This window comes from Eptesicus fuscus, chromosome 14 (genome assembly GCF_027574615.1).
Source record: "Eptesicus fuscus isolate TK198812 chromosome 14, DD_ASM_mEF_20220401, whole genome shotgun sequence".
Taxonomy (NCBI): domain Eukaryota; kingdom Metazoa; phylum Chordata; class Mammalia; order Chiroptera; family Vespertilionidae; genus Eptesicus; species Eptesicus fuscus.
The window spans coordinates 18765266-18782279 of NC_072486.1; the positions used below are offsets into that span (position 1 = coordinate 18765266).

The 17014-nt window shown below is 40.4% G+C and overlaps 1 protein-coding gene across 1 annotated transcript in view; it reads left to right on the forward strand.

Annotated features, from left to right (window-relative positions):
• Nucleotides 1-17014, forward strand: part of AGMO (alkylglycerol monooxygenase) — a 283516-nt gene that overhangs the window by 101395 nt on the left and 165107 nt on the right. The window contains exon 4 of the mRNA XM_054726224.1: nucleotides 6266-6369. Within this exon, the coding sequence (XP_054582199.1) occupies nucleotides 6266-6369 (104 nt within the window). The remainder of the gene's footprint in view (nucleotides 1-6265; nucleotides 6370-17014) is intronic.

Consider the following 17014-nt stretch of genomic DNA (forward strand, 5'->3'; position numbering starts at 1 on the left):
TCTTGGCCCCAACTGACACCCCCCTGCTGGCCTGCTCACCCCCCACTTCTCCCCCCACACTGGCCTGATCGCCCCAACTGGCCCCCCTGCTGGCCTGCTCACCCTCAACTTCCCCCACCGCCAGCCTGATCACCCCCAACTGCCCTCTCCTCCTGGCCTGATTGCCCCTAACCGCCTCTGCCTCAGCCCTGCCACTATGGCTTTGTCTGGGCAGCGACCACGGAGCCGGCTGGGCCGACCAAGGAAGCCAAGCCTCCTGCCCGCTCCAGCCGACTCTGTGACTCCGGCCAGCGCCTCCATCTTTGTCACGTCAATTTGCATATCCCCTCCTTATTGGCTGTGGGCGCCGCCATCTTTAACATGAAGTGATGGTTAATTTGCATATTACTCTTTTATTAGATAGGATACCAAGAGTGTCATCCCATTGGCTTTGCCAAAATCATATTCACTAGACTGTGAATCATTAAATCAAGCTCACATGCAAGAGGAGGAATTAAGCAAGAAGATGAACACCAGTAGACAGGAATTATTGGGGACCATGTTAGAGGCTGCCTCCCATAGGCAGACCTCTGGACCTCAGTGATTGATATTTCTCCCACATTCAAAACATATTTACCTTTTCCTAGGTCCCCAGACTTTTATCCCACTACAATTGTCAGTTCAAAGTCCAGAATCTTATCTTGAGCTGTTTTGTATCTTGATTTTGATAGTAATTATACAGCTGTACTTGTTTGGTAAAGCTGCATAGAACTGAATACTACAAGGGAAGGATTTCATTGTATGTAAGTTAAAGCTTAATTTTTTAAAACTAGAAAAAAGTTTAAATCAAGAATATAGCACACATGAAAACACATAATACATTAAATTTGCCAAACAATATGAATGATTGGCCAATGTATTAATAAGATACATTTTTACAAATCTACATTTTGGCAATGGAAAGCAGTAAAATTATTTCTAACTAGAGGCCCAGTGCACGGATTCGTGCTGTGGTGGGGTCCCTCAGCATGGCCTGCAGGGATTGGGTGAAACTGACAATCCAGTGCCACCTGCTGCTCCTGCTCATCCTTGCTCCGCTGCACCTGCTGCCACTGCTGCTTGGCAGGCTTGCTGCCACTCTGCTGCGGTCTCTGGGTTGTGGCCAGGCCAGCTGTGAGCCCTGCATCTGGCGACCGTCAGTCAGCTGACTAGGGGGCAGCTCCTGCATTGAGCACCTGCCCACTGGTGTTCAGTGTGTGTCATAGTGACTGGTTGGCCAGTCATTTGGTCATTTGGTCACTTAGGCTTTTATATATATACTAGATGCCTGGTGCACGAAATTCGTGCATGGAGGGGTGTGTCCCTCAGCCCAGCCTGCACCCTCTCCAATCTGGGACCCCTTGAGGGATGTCCGACTGCCCGTTTAGGCGGGATCGGGATCGGGCCTAAACGGGCAGTCGGACATCCCTCTCACAATCCGGGACTGCTGGCTCCCAACTGCTTGCCTGCCTGCCTTCCTGATTGCCCCTAACCACTTCTGCCTGCAAGCCTGATCACCCCCTAACCACTCCCCTGCCAGCCTGATTGATGCCTAACTGCTCCCCTGCCAGTCTGATTACCCCTAACTGCCCTCCCCTGCAGGACTGGTCACCCCTAACTGCCCTCCCCTACAGGCCTGGTCTCCCCCCAACTACTCTCCCCTGCAGGCCTGGGTCCCCCCAACTGCCCTTCCCTGCAAGCCCGGTTGCCCCCAACTTCCCTCCTCTGCCAGCCTGGTCACCCCTAACTGTCCTCCCCTGCAGGCTTGATTGTCCCCAACTGCCCTTCCTTGCAGGCCTGGTCCCTCCCAACTACCCTCCCCTGCTGGCCATCTTGTGGCAGCCATCTTGTGTCCACATGGGGGCAGCCATATTTTGTGTTGGTGTGACTGTCAATTTACATATTACTCTTTTATTAGATAGGATAGAGGCCTGGTGCACAGGTTGGCGGCAGGCTGGTTTGCCCTGAAGGGTGTCCCGGATCAGGGTGGGGATTCCCTTGGGGCATGGAGTGGCCTGGGCGTGGGGCCTGTGGTGGTTTGCAGGCCAGTCACACCCCCAGCGACCCAAGCAGAGGCCCTGGTATCTGGTATTTATTTATCTTCTATAATTGAAACTTTGTAGCCTTGAGTGGAGGCCAGGACAGGCTAGGGAGAGCAGATAGCTTGCCTTCCTTTATCACCGGGGACAACCTAGCCTCCTGCTCTCTCCAGCTCCTTGGCTGCCACCATTTTTGTTGGGATTTTTTATCTTCTACTAGAGGCCCAGTGCACGAAATTCGTGCATGGGGGTGAGGGGGGTGTCCCTCAGCCCAGCCTGCACCCTCTCCAATCTGGGACCCCTTGAGGGATGTCCGACTTCCCTCTCACAATCAAGGACTGCTGACTCCCAACTGCTCGCCTCCTGCCTTCCTGATTGCCCCTAACCGCTTCTGCCTGCCAGCCTGATCACCCCCTAACCACTCCCCTGCCAGCATGATTGATGCCTAACTGCTCCCCTGCCGCCTGTTTGCCCCTAACTGCCCTCTCTTGCAGGCCTGGTCACCCCTAACTGCCCTCCCCTGCAGGCCTGGCCTGAGTCCCCCCCCCCAACTGCCCTTCCCTGCAGGCCCTGTCACCCCCAACTTCCCTCCTCTGCCGGCCTGGTCACCCCTAACTGCCCTCCCCTGCAGGCTTGATCGCCCCAAACTGCCCTCCCTTGCAGGCCTGGTCCCTCGCAACTGCCCTCCCCTGCTGGCCATCTTGTGTCCACATGGGGGCAGGATCTTTGATCACATGGGGCAGCCATCTTGAGTGTTGGAGTGATGGTCAATCTGCCTATTACTCTTTTATTAGATAGGATAATTGAAACTTTTGTAGCCTTGAGTAGAGGCCAGGGTGGTAGGAAAGCTTGGCTTCCATCATCGCCGGGAAACCCAAGCCTCCTGTTCGTTCCATGGCCACAGCCATTTTTGTTGGGATTTAGTTATCTTATATAATTGAAACTTTGTAGTCTTGAGCAGAGGCCAAGGCAGGCCAGGAAGCTTGGCTTCCTCCCTCGCAGGGGCAACCCAAGCCTCCTGCTTGCTCCAGCCCCATGGCCGCTACCATATTTGTTGGGATTTATTTATCTTTTATAATTGAAACTTTGTAGCCTTCAGTGGAGTCCAGGGCCAGCCAGGGTGTTCGGGAAGCTTGGCTTCCTTCATTGCCAGAGAAACCCAAGCCTCCTGCTCTCTCCATGGCCACAGCCATCTTGGTTGGGTTATTTGCATACTCACTTCTGATTGGCTGGTGGGTGTTGCTTGTAGATGTGGCGAAGGTACAGTCAATTTGCATATTAATCTTTTATTAGATAGGATTATATTATTGAAAAGCCATAATAATATACCATATATTTGTATAATGATAATTAGCTTGCAGGAAAAGAAAATTGTTATTAGCTGCAATTTATATTCTTTTATAGAAATTTTATTGCAATAATATGTTTCAGTTTACTATTTGTGGTATTTTTTTCCCATTAGGACAGACACTTCATCAAATCAAGAATTAGGGAAGATGAACATATTTACAAATGCTCTATCAACTTTTTCTGATATTATTTACAAAAGAACTGTTATAATAATTTACAATAAGTTACATTTTATAAAATCTTTTATTTACTTCAAGAAAGCGTAGTATAGTTTGCAAAAAAAATTTCCCATATTCTTGTTTTCCCCCAATTCTGCAAAGTGACAGAGGTAAGGCAATAAGATCCTGTTACTGTACCCTGTTTATACAGCTGTACTTCATTGAATGAAGGCTTGTGTTACACACAGTTTGTGATAGGAAGTGAATGCTTTTAAAACAACTAAAGAGACAGGTCTTTGACCTCCACCTTTGTGGATTCTTTGTTCAGCCATTTAACTTCTGTGGAGGTTATAAGGAAGTAGTTTCAATATATCTTACCACCCTCTAACCTCATTTGGTTAGTTTGTCCCCTTGTGCACTCATACCATGGATGCATTATGATGACTTTTTTTTCAAACAAATCCTGAAAGTTCCAAAAAAATGGACAGTGATTTTATTTGTGATGAAGTTTATAAGTCATGGGTTCTGAAATAGTGGGTGTGTTCTAAAAAGATAGTACTGTTTAGATTCCTTCAGGAGCTCAATCTGTAAGAAGTTTTAAAAGATTTAGGACATTCCTCAAATTTATTACCTCTTAATAAATTTCCACATAACATCTAAAGTTATCAAGTGCCACAGGTTTCTTTGTGTATCTCTTATTTGTAGCTAAATAGCCTAGTTAATAAACCAGAGATTTAGGTTCTAAGTTATTTCAAGGATTAAGCCTGGGAAGTTAGGCATCTTTATGGTGAAATAGTTTTTATTTGTATAAGAAGAATTTTCTTAATTGCTTGGGTAAAAATACAGGATCATTACTATATATGATAAAAAAAAGTCAACCAATCAGGATCTAAGTTACATATACTAGTAAATAGATGGTTTATAAATATACATGCAAATACATGACTTTAATAGAAATGACTTTTGATAGGGTATTGATTCATAATTATGTTCACAATGTTCTCATTCTCACAGAAATAAGTTCTTCTTATATCTCTGAGCTACCATTTATTTACCAAAACTCTTTTGCAAATTTTGTTTGGTAACTCTTTATACAGGTTGTCCAGAGAGCTTCATTTCCTAAACAAATGGCTAAGGAGTGCACCCAGATGAAATATATAGGGTGCCCCCCAGAAAATGTGTATACACACTTTGAAAAATTATAAAGGCATTGTTTATTAAAATACATTTCATTTTCAAAATTGAGCTGTCATCTGTTAAAGTGTGTATATATTTCTTGGAACACCATGTATGTATGTATATATAATATATGTTTATATAATATATGTTTAACATGTAATATGTAATTAATATATAATGTATAATATATGTGTAATATATACAAATATACATGTAATTATTAATATATAATAATGCAATATATACTATATATGATATAGTGCACATATCATATATATATACTAGTACTATATGTAATATAGCATATATGTAACATATACATATATAATATAGATATATATTATATAGATATACTTTTCATAAAAACTTCTAATAAATTATTCTGCTATATGCCATGAATTATAACTATTAGTATATGGCAATTCCAAAGAAAAATAACTCAAAATTTTCACTCATGTTCACTGTTCAGTTCCCATGAATCTAACCCCCAATAATTTAATTTCTAATCAATACTGACAGATATACAATGATCATATGACATGGTTAATTCTACCTCCTGTATTTATAGCAAAGATTAAATATAAGTTAGTTTAGCTAAGAACATAATTTTTAAATATTAAATATAATATTATGGGGCATTTTAATCTTGGTAGACAATGAAAAATACGGACAGAATAAAAAGTGTGGCCTTGTTCTCTTCTATGTCATCTGCATAGGAGGTCATTGTATAGTGGCATGTTTATTGAAAACAGAAATCAAGCAACTATCTTTTTTGTGTATATATGAATTTCAGTGCATTAAGGGGTTAATTTGTATAATACTATATGAAAATTACAACTTATGTTCCCTTTTCTATTATGAGCATAAAGCAATTATGAGGGACAATTTTAGAAATGGCATAGTGTTTTGGTAAAGCATGAAAAAAAAAACCCATGTAACTATTAGCTAATATATTCCTGTTAATAAAAATGAAACTTTAAATCCGATGAACAAATATTATTTTGCTTTGCCTCTTATTTCAATAGACTTTGAAATTTCTTAAAATGCCATCAGGAAATAATATTATGTAATATTTTATTCCAAAATATATGCAGCAATTTCTCCCATCAGAGAATTCTTCTTTAATTAGAAATATGTTATCACATACTGAAATATCATCACTATTCATTGACTATATTATTATAACATTACCAGTTAGTTTTTATGATCTGTCATACTGTAATATGTTAGCAAAGTGTAAATTTTGGAAGTCATTTCAGTTTGCTAAAGGCATTTAATTATATCATATACACTATACATGTTTATTGGCTATGTTTCAATTTTTTACTTATTTGTAATTTATACCCTCCCTGCTTCCAAAAGTGATTTGAAGCAGCTTATTTTAATTATAATTATATTGGCTAGCTTTTTCAGAGATGTTCCAGATTTTCTTCCTCACTCAACAGAGCAGCATACATAACTGAAAATGGAAGTTGCTTTGTTCTTATTCTCATGGCTCGTTTCAAATTATGTGTTTTGCAGAGGTTAATATTATGTGGGCTGCACACCAAACACACCACAGTTCTGAAGACTATAACTTATCCACAGCACTGAGACAATCTACCTTCCAAATATATACTTCCTGGGTAAGTTGTATGAAATTGAATAAATGTGATAATATAATTCATTTTTAAAACATCTCAGCTGTTTCTATTTCCTCTGAGTAAACTAATAAGGTGTTTTTGCTAAAATCCTTCTTTCTCCCCTCTAAGTACAGACACTAAAATGAAGCAAGTGGTGCTTTCCAATGACAGTCTTTTATTTAAATGATAAAACTCACCCTGGGAAATAGAGCAAGGTGAGAAAGTGGCTGTCTATTTTTTATTTACTATTCAATAAAAGATGTGCTGGATCGACAATGTATCTCAATTCAAATATATGCAAAAATTTTATTACAAACTTTTAAAAGTGTTTTTAAAAAAATGAGTTCCCACTTCTGAATTCCCCAAGGAAATCTACTTAAACCCTTTGCTTTTTATCTACTTATTAGAGCAGTTAGTGTGCTGCTCAACAAAAAGTTTGGCTCTACAGTATTTTCATACAAGGAAATGACAACACTAATTAATACCACAGATAGCCCCTCGTTTGAAGGTTCTTCTGATTCATTGGGCAAAGCTCATCCACTTGGTAACAACCCTCACTTTGGATTTGCTGCCTGGCCGTTGTGGCTTAATGGTTGAGCATTTACCTATGAACCAGGAGGTCAAGGTTCAATTCCTGGTCAGGCACATGCCTGGGTTTTGGGTTCAATCCCCCGTAGCAGGCATGCAGGAGGCAGCCAAAGATTCTGTCTCATCATTGATGTTTTTATCTCTCTCTCCCTGCCTCTCTGAAATCAATAAAAATATATATCTTTTTTTAAAAGGTGGCTTTCCACATTAAAAGAAAAAATAAGCTGCTTGCTAACTATAAATTGTAATGATCTAACATTTGCATGTTTTTTTCTTGTTTTCAAGGTATTTCCTTTAGATGCCATTTGTTGAGTACTTTCCATGTTCTACACAATCTTCTAAGACCTCTTGATGTATTAACTTATTTAAATTCATGACAACTTTAAGATACAGATATCACTACAACTCTAATTTATTTATTTATTTTTTTAATATATTTTATTGATTTTTTACAGAGAGAAAGAGAGAGGGATAGAGAGTTAGAAACATCGATGAGAGAGAAACATCTATCAGCTGCCTCCTGCACATCCCCTACTGGGAATGTGCCTGCAACCAAGGTACATGCCCTTGACCGGAATCAAACCTGGGACCTTTCAGTCTGCAGGCCGACGCTCTATCCACTGAGCCAAACCGGTTTTGGCACAACTCTTAATTTTTAAATGATGGAACTAAATCCATAGTTTAGTCACAAAACTAATAAAAGGAGGAGTAGAATTTGAACTCATTTACCTGGCTTCAGGATCCCAGATCTTAACCTATACACTACATCCTCTTCCACATGCCTCTGTATTAATCTTTCACTTATGTTATCTCATTGGATCCTCACAAATAGACCCATGCCATGCTAGATCAAATGTTACTAATGTCGGGGAATCAAATATCAGTGAGGTTAATTCCAGAGCTAGTAAGTGTTAGAGTCCCATGTGTTAAATCAGATGCCCAAATAGATAGAAAAATGTACTTATTGGCATGTGTTCTTACTCAAACATTAGAATAGGTAAAACAAATCTGTAAGGCAGGATGGTACTAATAGGTTTGCTGAAATGGATATTAAAAGTAATCATCCACCTCCACCACTGCTCCCAATTCCACATACTTGTGTTATAGCTTGTATTAATTTCCTAGGGCTGCCATAACAAAGTACCACCAAGTGGGCTGCTTACAAAAGGAATGTATTGTCTCACAGTTCTGAAGTCCAGAAGTCTGAAATCAGAGTATGGGCATGGCCATGGTCCCTCTGAACTCTCCAGGGAAGTTGCTGGTCTAGTCCCCTTTCCTAGGTTCTGAGAGTACCTTGGCCTTGGAGAGCATAACCCCAGTCTTCGCATGGCCATCTCCTTGTGTCTGTGGCCATATTTCTCTTGATTTTATAAGAAGCCTACCCTTCTCCATTAATTCCTCATCATAACTAATTACATCCACAATGACTATTTCCAACTTAGGTCCCATTGTGAGGTATTATGGAATACTGGAGGCCCAGTGCACGAAATTCGTGCATGGAGGGGGGTTGTCCCTCAGCCCAGCCTGTACCTGCTCCAATCTGGGACCCCTCGATGGGATCGGGCCTAAATGGGCAGTCAGACATCCCTCTCACAATCCAGGACTGCTGGCTCCCAACTGCTTGCCTGCCTGCCTTCCTGATTGCCCCTAACCGCTTCTGCCTGCCAGCCTGATCACCCCCTAACCACTCCCCTGCCAGCCTGTTTGCCCCCAACTTCCCTCCTCTGCCGGCCTGGTCACCCCTAACTGCCCTCTCCTGCAGGGTTGATCACCTCCAACTGCCCTCCCTTGCAGGCCTTGTCCCTTTCAACTGCCCTCCCTTGCAGGCCAGGTGCCTCCCAACTGCCCTCTCCTGCTGGCCATCTTGTGGAGGCCATCTTGTGTCCACATGGGGGCAGGATCTTTGACCACATGGGGGCAGCTATATTGTGTGTTGCAGTGATGATCAATCTGCATATTACCCTTTTATTAGATAGGATAGAGGCCTGGTACAGGGGTGGGGGCCAGCTGGTTTGATCTGAAGGGTGTCCCGGATCAGGTGGGGGTTCCCTTGGGGCGTGGGGCGGCCTGAGCGAGGGGCCTGTGGTGGTTTGCAGGCCGGCCACGCCCCCTGGCAACCCAAGCAGATGCCCAGGTATCTGGAATTTATTTTCCTTCTACAATTGAAACTTTGTAGCCTGGAGCAGAGCCAAGCCTGGGGCTCCCTCCGAGGCCAGTAGCCATTTGTGTTGGGGTTATAATTGAAACTTTGTTGCCTTAAGCAGGTGGGCCCCGCCAGGGTGTGCGGAAAGCTTTGCTTTCCCTATTGCCAGCGGCAACCCTGGCCTGCTCTCTCAAGCTCCATTCTGCCGCCATTTGTTTGAATTTGTTTACCTTCTATAATTGAAACTTTGTAGCTTGAGTGGAGGCTTAGGCCTGGCAAGGGCAGGTGGAAAGCTTGGCTTCCTCTGTTACCTAGGAAACCTTGCTCTCTGTGGCTGTAGCCATCTTGGTTTAGGTTAATTTGCATGCTCGCTCTGATTGGATGATGGGCGTGGCTTGTGGGTGTGTTAGAGGTATGGTCAATTTGCATATTTGTCTATTATTAGGTAGGATGATTTTGAGGTATTAAGGGATATGTATTTCAACACATGAATTTTGGGGGCACAATGTAATCTATAACATAATTCTAAGCAGGTGTGTAAAAGAAGGATCATATATACTAGAGGCCTGATGCATGAAATTTGTGCAAGGGGCTCGGCCCCTGCCACCGCTGCGGCTGCCTCGACCCCCACTACTGCAAAAACCACCTCTGCCTCAGCCCTCACTGCTGCTGCTTCGTCTGGAAGGACGTTCGGAAGGATGTCCAGTCTAATTAGCATGTTATGCTTTTATTATTATAGATGCATACTAGATGTACCAGTTAATGTGGATTTTTTTCAATAGATGGAGTTACACATATGTTGATATATATGCGATTTGATAGGAATGCTATTTTATTGTATTGACGCAAGCTTCAAAACTTCATATGTAAAATTAGCTGAAGGTGTTAACATCATAGATATTTTTATGCTTAAAAATGTCGAATTTCGTGCCAAAAAAGAGCATTTACGGGAAATTTTAATTCGTTACTTTATTTTGAAGAAAAGTGCTGCTGAGTACTTTGGGAAGCTTATGGTGAACATGCTCCATCTGAAGATACTTGTGAACGCTGGTTTAAACGCTTTAAAGGTGATGATTTCTATGTGAAAGACAAAGAATGTCCAAGTCAACCAAAAACGTTTGAAGACCAACAATTACAAGCATTATTGGATGAATATGCATGTCAAACTCAGAAACAACTTGCAGAAAGATTAAACGTGGCTCAGCAAACAATCCGATCGTTTAGAAGCAATGGGAAAGATTTTAAAGGAAGGAAAATGGGTGCCACATCAACTGAACGAAAGACAAATGGAAAACCAAAAAGTCATCAGTAAAATGTTGCTTCACCGGTACGAAAGAAAGTCTTTTTGCATCGAATTGTGATTGTTGATGAAAAATGGATTTATTTTGAGAATCCCAAATGCACAAAATCATGGGTTGATCCAGGTCAACCATCAACATCGACTGCAAGGCCAAATTGCTTTAGAAAGAAGACAGTGCTCTGTGTTTGGTGGAATCAGGAAGGTGTGATGTATTATGAACTTCTAAAACCAGGTGAAACCATTAATACTGATCACTACTGACAACAAATCATCAATTTGAACCATGCTTTGAACGCGAAACAACCAGAATGTACCAAAAGACATGGCAAAGTAATTTTGCTTCATGATAATGCACCATCACCCACTTCAAAACCTATTAAAGACACGCTAAAAGATCTTTCTTGCCTGGGAAATATTAATCCACCCGCTGTATTCACCAGACCTTGCTTTTTCAGATTCCCACTTGTTCCGATCGATGGCACATGCACTTTTTGAGCAGCACTTCAAAACGTACGAAGAAGTGGAAAATTTGGTCTCTGAATGGTTTGCCTCAAAACAAGAAAAGTTCTATTGGGAGGGTATCCACAAATTACCTGAAAGATGGGGGAAATGTGTAGCTAGCGATGGACATTACTTTAAATAAAGCACTTTTGATGTTTCTCTTGAAATTATTGTGTTTTCTTTGATTACAAAATCCACCATAATTAACCGGTTCAGCTAGTATTTTTCCCATATCCTATAGCTTGTGCTGAAAACTCTGGATGATTGAAAGTGGAAGAAAATTCTACATATTTCATTGCTGCATAGCTCAAGACTGGTCTAGGGTTCCAATGAATGGAGCAAAGAACAGGCCCCTGATGGAAAGAAGGGATACTGCCCACCCCTCCTTCTTAAGAAATAGTGGCATTAATATGTTTTATTATCCTGTACAAAATAGGCTGAATATCAGACTGATTAAAATAATAATCTCAAAAACTTTATTCTCTCCTGATTTATGTATTTCTCTTTGCATGAGGATAATATTTAGAACTCTGATACCTGCATTTGGGGGAAGAATGCCTCCATGAGAGGATGCAGCTGTATTTCATGTTGTTCCAGGGAAATCAGTGCCCTTAGTGAATTAATCATCTGAGGAATCATCTGAGGAAAATTTTTATCAGAGCATAATAGATTTATTTTAGAACCGAGAGAAATCTTGGAAAAACTATATTTAAAACATCCATTTTGAAAGCTACCAAAGAATCTCAGAGGAGCCCGCTACATCATGCAGTGTTGAACATTGCTGGTTGGAACTTGAGTTCAGACATCTCAGTCCAGTATATGATCATCTCTATCCTGGTTTCACTGTATCTTCTGCCCTATTAAGTCAATGCATCCAAAGTTACAGATTGGAGAAAATCTAAGTGGAATGCAGTTTCACACCTATTTACTGCAGGAATAAATTCCCTTTGCAACCTCATATCATGTGATCAAGGACATAGAAAAATACCATGCTGGTTAAGGAAATGAACATTGGGAATGTATCACAAGCTGCTAATTTTTTGGGGGGTTGAGAGTGGGGGTTGGATTCTGAGGACTTGTAGTAGTTCAGGAAATGAAGGTCTGTATTATAAATCAACATGGATTCATTTCTAGTATTTGTAGGTCTGTTTGAAGATAACATAGATGGTTTAAGGGTCTATGAAAATTAATAGTCTGTGATAGGCCTTTCTGGACATTAAAGTCAAAGAGCAGTAATCAGGTCTCTATTTTCTTTGACTCTTTTATAAGATTCTTTTCTTCCAACACTGCTGCATAAGGCATGTAATTTGGTAGTTACTAAGGTAACAGTGTATTTTAGAACAAATAAGAAATGGGTCATGTCATTGAAGATAAAACTGATTTGTGAAATGAAACGCAAAATTAAGCTTCAGAGGGCTTTTCTTTGACAGTACTATGAAAATTAGGGTGGCAAATCTGTCATTTAAAGTAATGAAAGATAAGAATTCAATTTTTAAAAAATTCTGACTATACATTTTGCATTTTTAGCCAGTTTTTAAGCTTAGATTTAATATTATCCAAAAAGAGCTGCACTTTTAAATGAGTACCATTTTAAGTGAGGCTTATTTATTGGTTTTGCATGCTACTTCAATCTCATTACACATCTTAATATAATGCCTTAAACATGATAGTCTTTCCACTTTGCAAATAATAAAATATGTCTAGACCCATGGATATTGTGTACTATATAACAGTGTAGGGATTAACATTTTATTTTCTGCCAACTTTATAATAAAATACCTGAATGCTGCAATTGTATATTGAAAACATAGCTACAGAAGTGCTGGAAAAATAAAAGAATGGGGAATGTCAAAGGAATACAGGCGCCAACTTGAAAGAGCTCCCCTGATCCCAATCTGGAACAGTTTGAATAACAAAGTATATAATGTACTGCGGAGTTTTAAACCAAAGTATAAATGTCTGTGAAATTGGTCCATACTGATATAGATAAACTAGAGGCCTGGTGCACGAAATTTGTTTACTGGGGGGGCGGGGCAGTCCCTCAGCCTGGCCTGCACCCCCTCGCAGTCTGGGAGCCCTTGGGGGATGTCTGACTGCCAGCTTAGGCCTGCTCCCGTGAGCCCAGCTTCTGGCTGAGCAGCGCTCCAGAGCACACTGACCACCAGGGGGGAGCTCCTGCATTGAGCGTCTGCTCCCTGGTGGTCAGTGCATGTCATAGTGACTGGTCGTTCTGCCCTTTGATCAATTTGCATACTAGCCTTTTATTATATAGGATGATTGACTAAATAAATAAATGGGAACAAATAGGAGACAAGTTCCCTTGAAGAATTATAAATAATATATGTAGATATGGTCCCCGTCTAGGAAGTGGAGCTTAATGCCTCCCTAACCCTGACTTTTGAGTGTAGCCTGTACTTAGTAAGTCTTTTAGTAAGAAAGAGTATGGAAAAGGGGACAGAGGGTCGGGTGGAGAAACTTGGCAAGCACAATCTCAGATCAAAGTAAACATCCTGGGAAATGTCTTGTTGGTAGCATTTACCCTTTGATAAAATGTGATAAAAAGGTTGTCTTGATAGCATATACCATTTGACATAGAATGAGAATGGCCTTTTACCCCTGTGGTTTTCATAATCAAAACCCTATCCCCAGTCAAACCAAAGAAAAGTGTCAAACCCAAATTGAGGGACATTCTAAAAAATACCTAACCAGTACTCCTGGAAAGTATAAAGGGCAGAAAACCAAGGATTATCTGAGAAATTGTCAGGGATCAGAAGAGGCTATAAGATATAAAGATTTAATGTATATTGCACCCTGGATGAAATCCTAAAACAGAAAAAGAACATTAGAAAAACAAACCAGCCAACAACTAATGAAATCTAAATAAGATGTGGAGTTTAGTGGCATTTAAGTAAGAGTAATGTTGACTCTTAGTTGGACTCTTTGGACTCAATGTTGGACTCTTAGTCTATATATCACAATACCTTGGTACTTCATTGTACTTAACTGTTATTATTGCCTGGAGAACTTTTCCCCTTTATTTCTGTTATATCCTTCAATGTTCAATTCATTCCTCTCTTACAGATGCCTTTCTAACTTTACCCAGGTTGCTTTTTGTTTGTTTATTCCATAAGATGCTTACATATCTCAATTATAGTGCCAATTACTATACATAGCATAAATACATGAAACAAAAGGTGTATAGTTGTCAAAAAACAATTTGTCAAAGGAAATATTTTGCTAAGCTAAGTAAGGCTGATCTGAAACTGATAATGGCACAATGTATAAAATAATTCAAATCTCTCATTCATTTAAATATTTTTCACTTAATAGAAATTTAGAGCATAAGTGAGATACTTACATTAAAATTAATATATTTTAACATACTTGTGATACATGCAGCAATTGAATGGGAAATAGTAAACTACATTTAACGAGCTGAGTATTCCCTTAAAAGCATAGGAATTTAATGATAAATGCATTTGTTTAAATAACTAATTTTTAAATAAGTAAATTTTAAATGTAATTTTTAGCTCTGTAATATCTCTCATTCATTAAAATAGTTTTTTCCTAGGTTGGAATTATAAAATATGTTTATATTATATTAACAATGTAACAAGAAGTAAATTTTAATCACCATCAGAGGAAAGAAATATAGTTTTTAACATCAATTAATATAAACTTTTATTACTATAAATTAGAGAATATGTAAATATATAATATATTTTTAGCATAATTTAAAAAATATATTAATTACATTTAGAAATAGTAGATAGCAATTTACTAAGAATAAATAAATCTGGATCACAGCTGTAGCCTAGTTATTAACTAGCTTTGCCACTCTGAATCAATCAATTAATGTTTCAATCACAATGATTTTGTACATGAAATGGGACAGTTAATATATGCTCTGCCTTGTCATATTATTATTTTGAAGATCACCTTAAATAAGGAATGTGGAAATTCTTTGAACTATATCAAGTATGATTCACATGTATAATATTGTTTTTTATTACATATAAGACTATAGAGGAACCTTTAGTGAAATCTAAGATCTTTTTATTACATCATACTTCCTGCCAAACTACATAAGCAAAGACTATTTTTCAATATGCGGAAGTTGGAGTTATATATTGACAATAAGTAAGTCTTAGGTCACAGGAGGAAAGCATGCCTTGACTCCCCCCACTCTTCCCACCCCTGCCCCATGGAGTAAAGAAACAAAACTCTCAGAACCTTGTGCCTTGTCTCAGAACTCCAAGGCATGTCTTCTTCTCTGAGACTTAACCACCATTCAAAACCAACTAATAAGAAAGTTTATGTCCACATAGTAAAATAAGTGAAGCCCTCTGCCAGTTTGTGTCTTGACCATTTTCAAAGCCCTTATTCTGTCATGAATCATTAAAATTACTCTGTAGTTTACCAGGAAAATTTGAAATTTGATAAAAATTATTCTGAGTTTCAGTGTTTTTCTTTCTGTAAATCTGCTAGTCATTTGTGGTCCTTATAAAGAAGGCTAAATAAGGGGAATCATAGTGAAGAACTCTACATAAAACAGCATTATCCTATTGTCACTTTTTTTGTTGTTGTTGTTAAGCCTCACCTGAGGATATTTTTCCATTGATTTTTTTAGAGAAAGTGGAAGAGGGGTAGGGAGGGAGACAGAGAGAATCATTGATGTGTCTCACATCGATTGGTTGCCTCCTGCATATGCCCTGACCAGGGCTGGCCATTGAGCCTGCAACTGAGGCACCTGTCCCTAACCAGAATGGAACCAGGACCCTTCAGTCAGTGAGCTGACACTCTGTCCACTGAGCCAGACCAGCTAGGGCCTATTGTCACTTTTAAACAATTGTACAACTGGCTAAAATATTTAACTCCTTTTACATGTTCTTATTTTGAGAAGTGCATCCATTCACTTTTTCCCCATATACAGTCTTGCCTGGTAGAGCCAGTCATGATGACAGAGGTAGGGGATATAATGAGAAGACATGAGCTTCTGTTCTTAAGGTGATTGTTGTCCTTGGAGGGATTCAAGCAGGTCAACAGCCTTGTAATATAGTTTATTAAGGTTCCAGAGAGAAGTGTCTGCTCCGATTACCCAGGGAAGCATCACAGAATAAAGGATGCTTGACCTCAATCTATAAGAAGAGTAAAAATTTGCCTTGGATGGTGTCAATGCAACAATACTGTAGAAAGAGAATATCTGTAAAAACACAAAATAATGAAAAATATGATAAATTTAGGGAATGACAAATAAAATGGTAGGTGTATTAGTTTTGGGGGGCATTTGTTTTCTGGGGCTGCCATAAAAAGTTCCAAAAACTGGGTGACAAGATAAATTTATTGTCTCACAGTTCTGGAGACTGAAAATCTGAGATTGAGGGGTCGGCAGGGTTGGTTCCTTCTGGGGGCTGTGAGGAAAAAATAATTCCATGCCTCTCTCCTAGCTTTTGGTGGGTTGCTGGCAATTTTAGGTGTTTCTTGGCTTGTAGATTCATCACCCTGATCTCTGCCTTTGTCTTCACATGGCCTTCTTCTCATGTGCATATATGTCTCTGTGTCTAAATTTCCCCCTTTTTATACAGAAACTCGTCATTGATTAAATACTACCCTAATTACCTCATTTAAAAAAATGTATCTTTATTATTGAAATAGAAGCCCGGTGCATGAAATTCATGCACTAGGGGGAGAGGGGTAAGTGTCCCTTAGTCCAGCCTGTACCCTCTCCAACCTGGGACCCCTCAGGGGATGTCCGTCTCATAATCCAGAACTGCTGGCTCCCAACCGCTAGCCTGCCTGCCAGCCTGGTCACCCCCTAACCACCTCCCTGCCAGCCTAATCGAAAGCCTAACTGCTCCCCTGCCAGCCCAGTTGCCCCCAACTGCCCTCCCCTGCTGGCCTGGTTGCCCCCAACTGCCCTCCCCTACAGGCCTGTTCTCCCCCAACTGCCCTCCCCTGCCAGCCAGGTCACCCCTAGCTGCCTTCCCCTGCAGGCATGGTCCCCCCCAACTGCCCTCCCCTGCAGGCCTGGTCACCCCTAACTGCCCTCCCCTGCCAGCCTGGTCCCCCCCCCCAACTGCCCTCCCCTGCTGGCCTGGTTGCCCCTAACTGTCCTC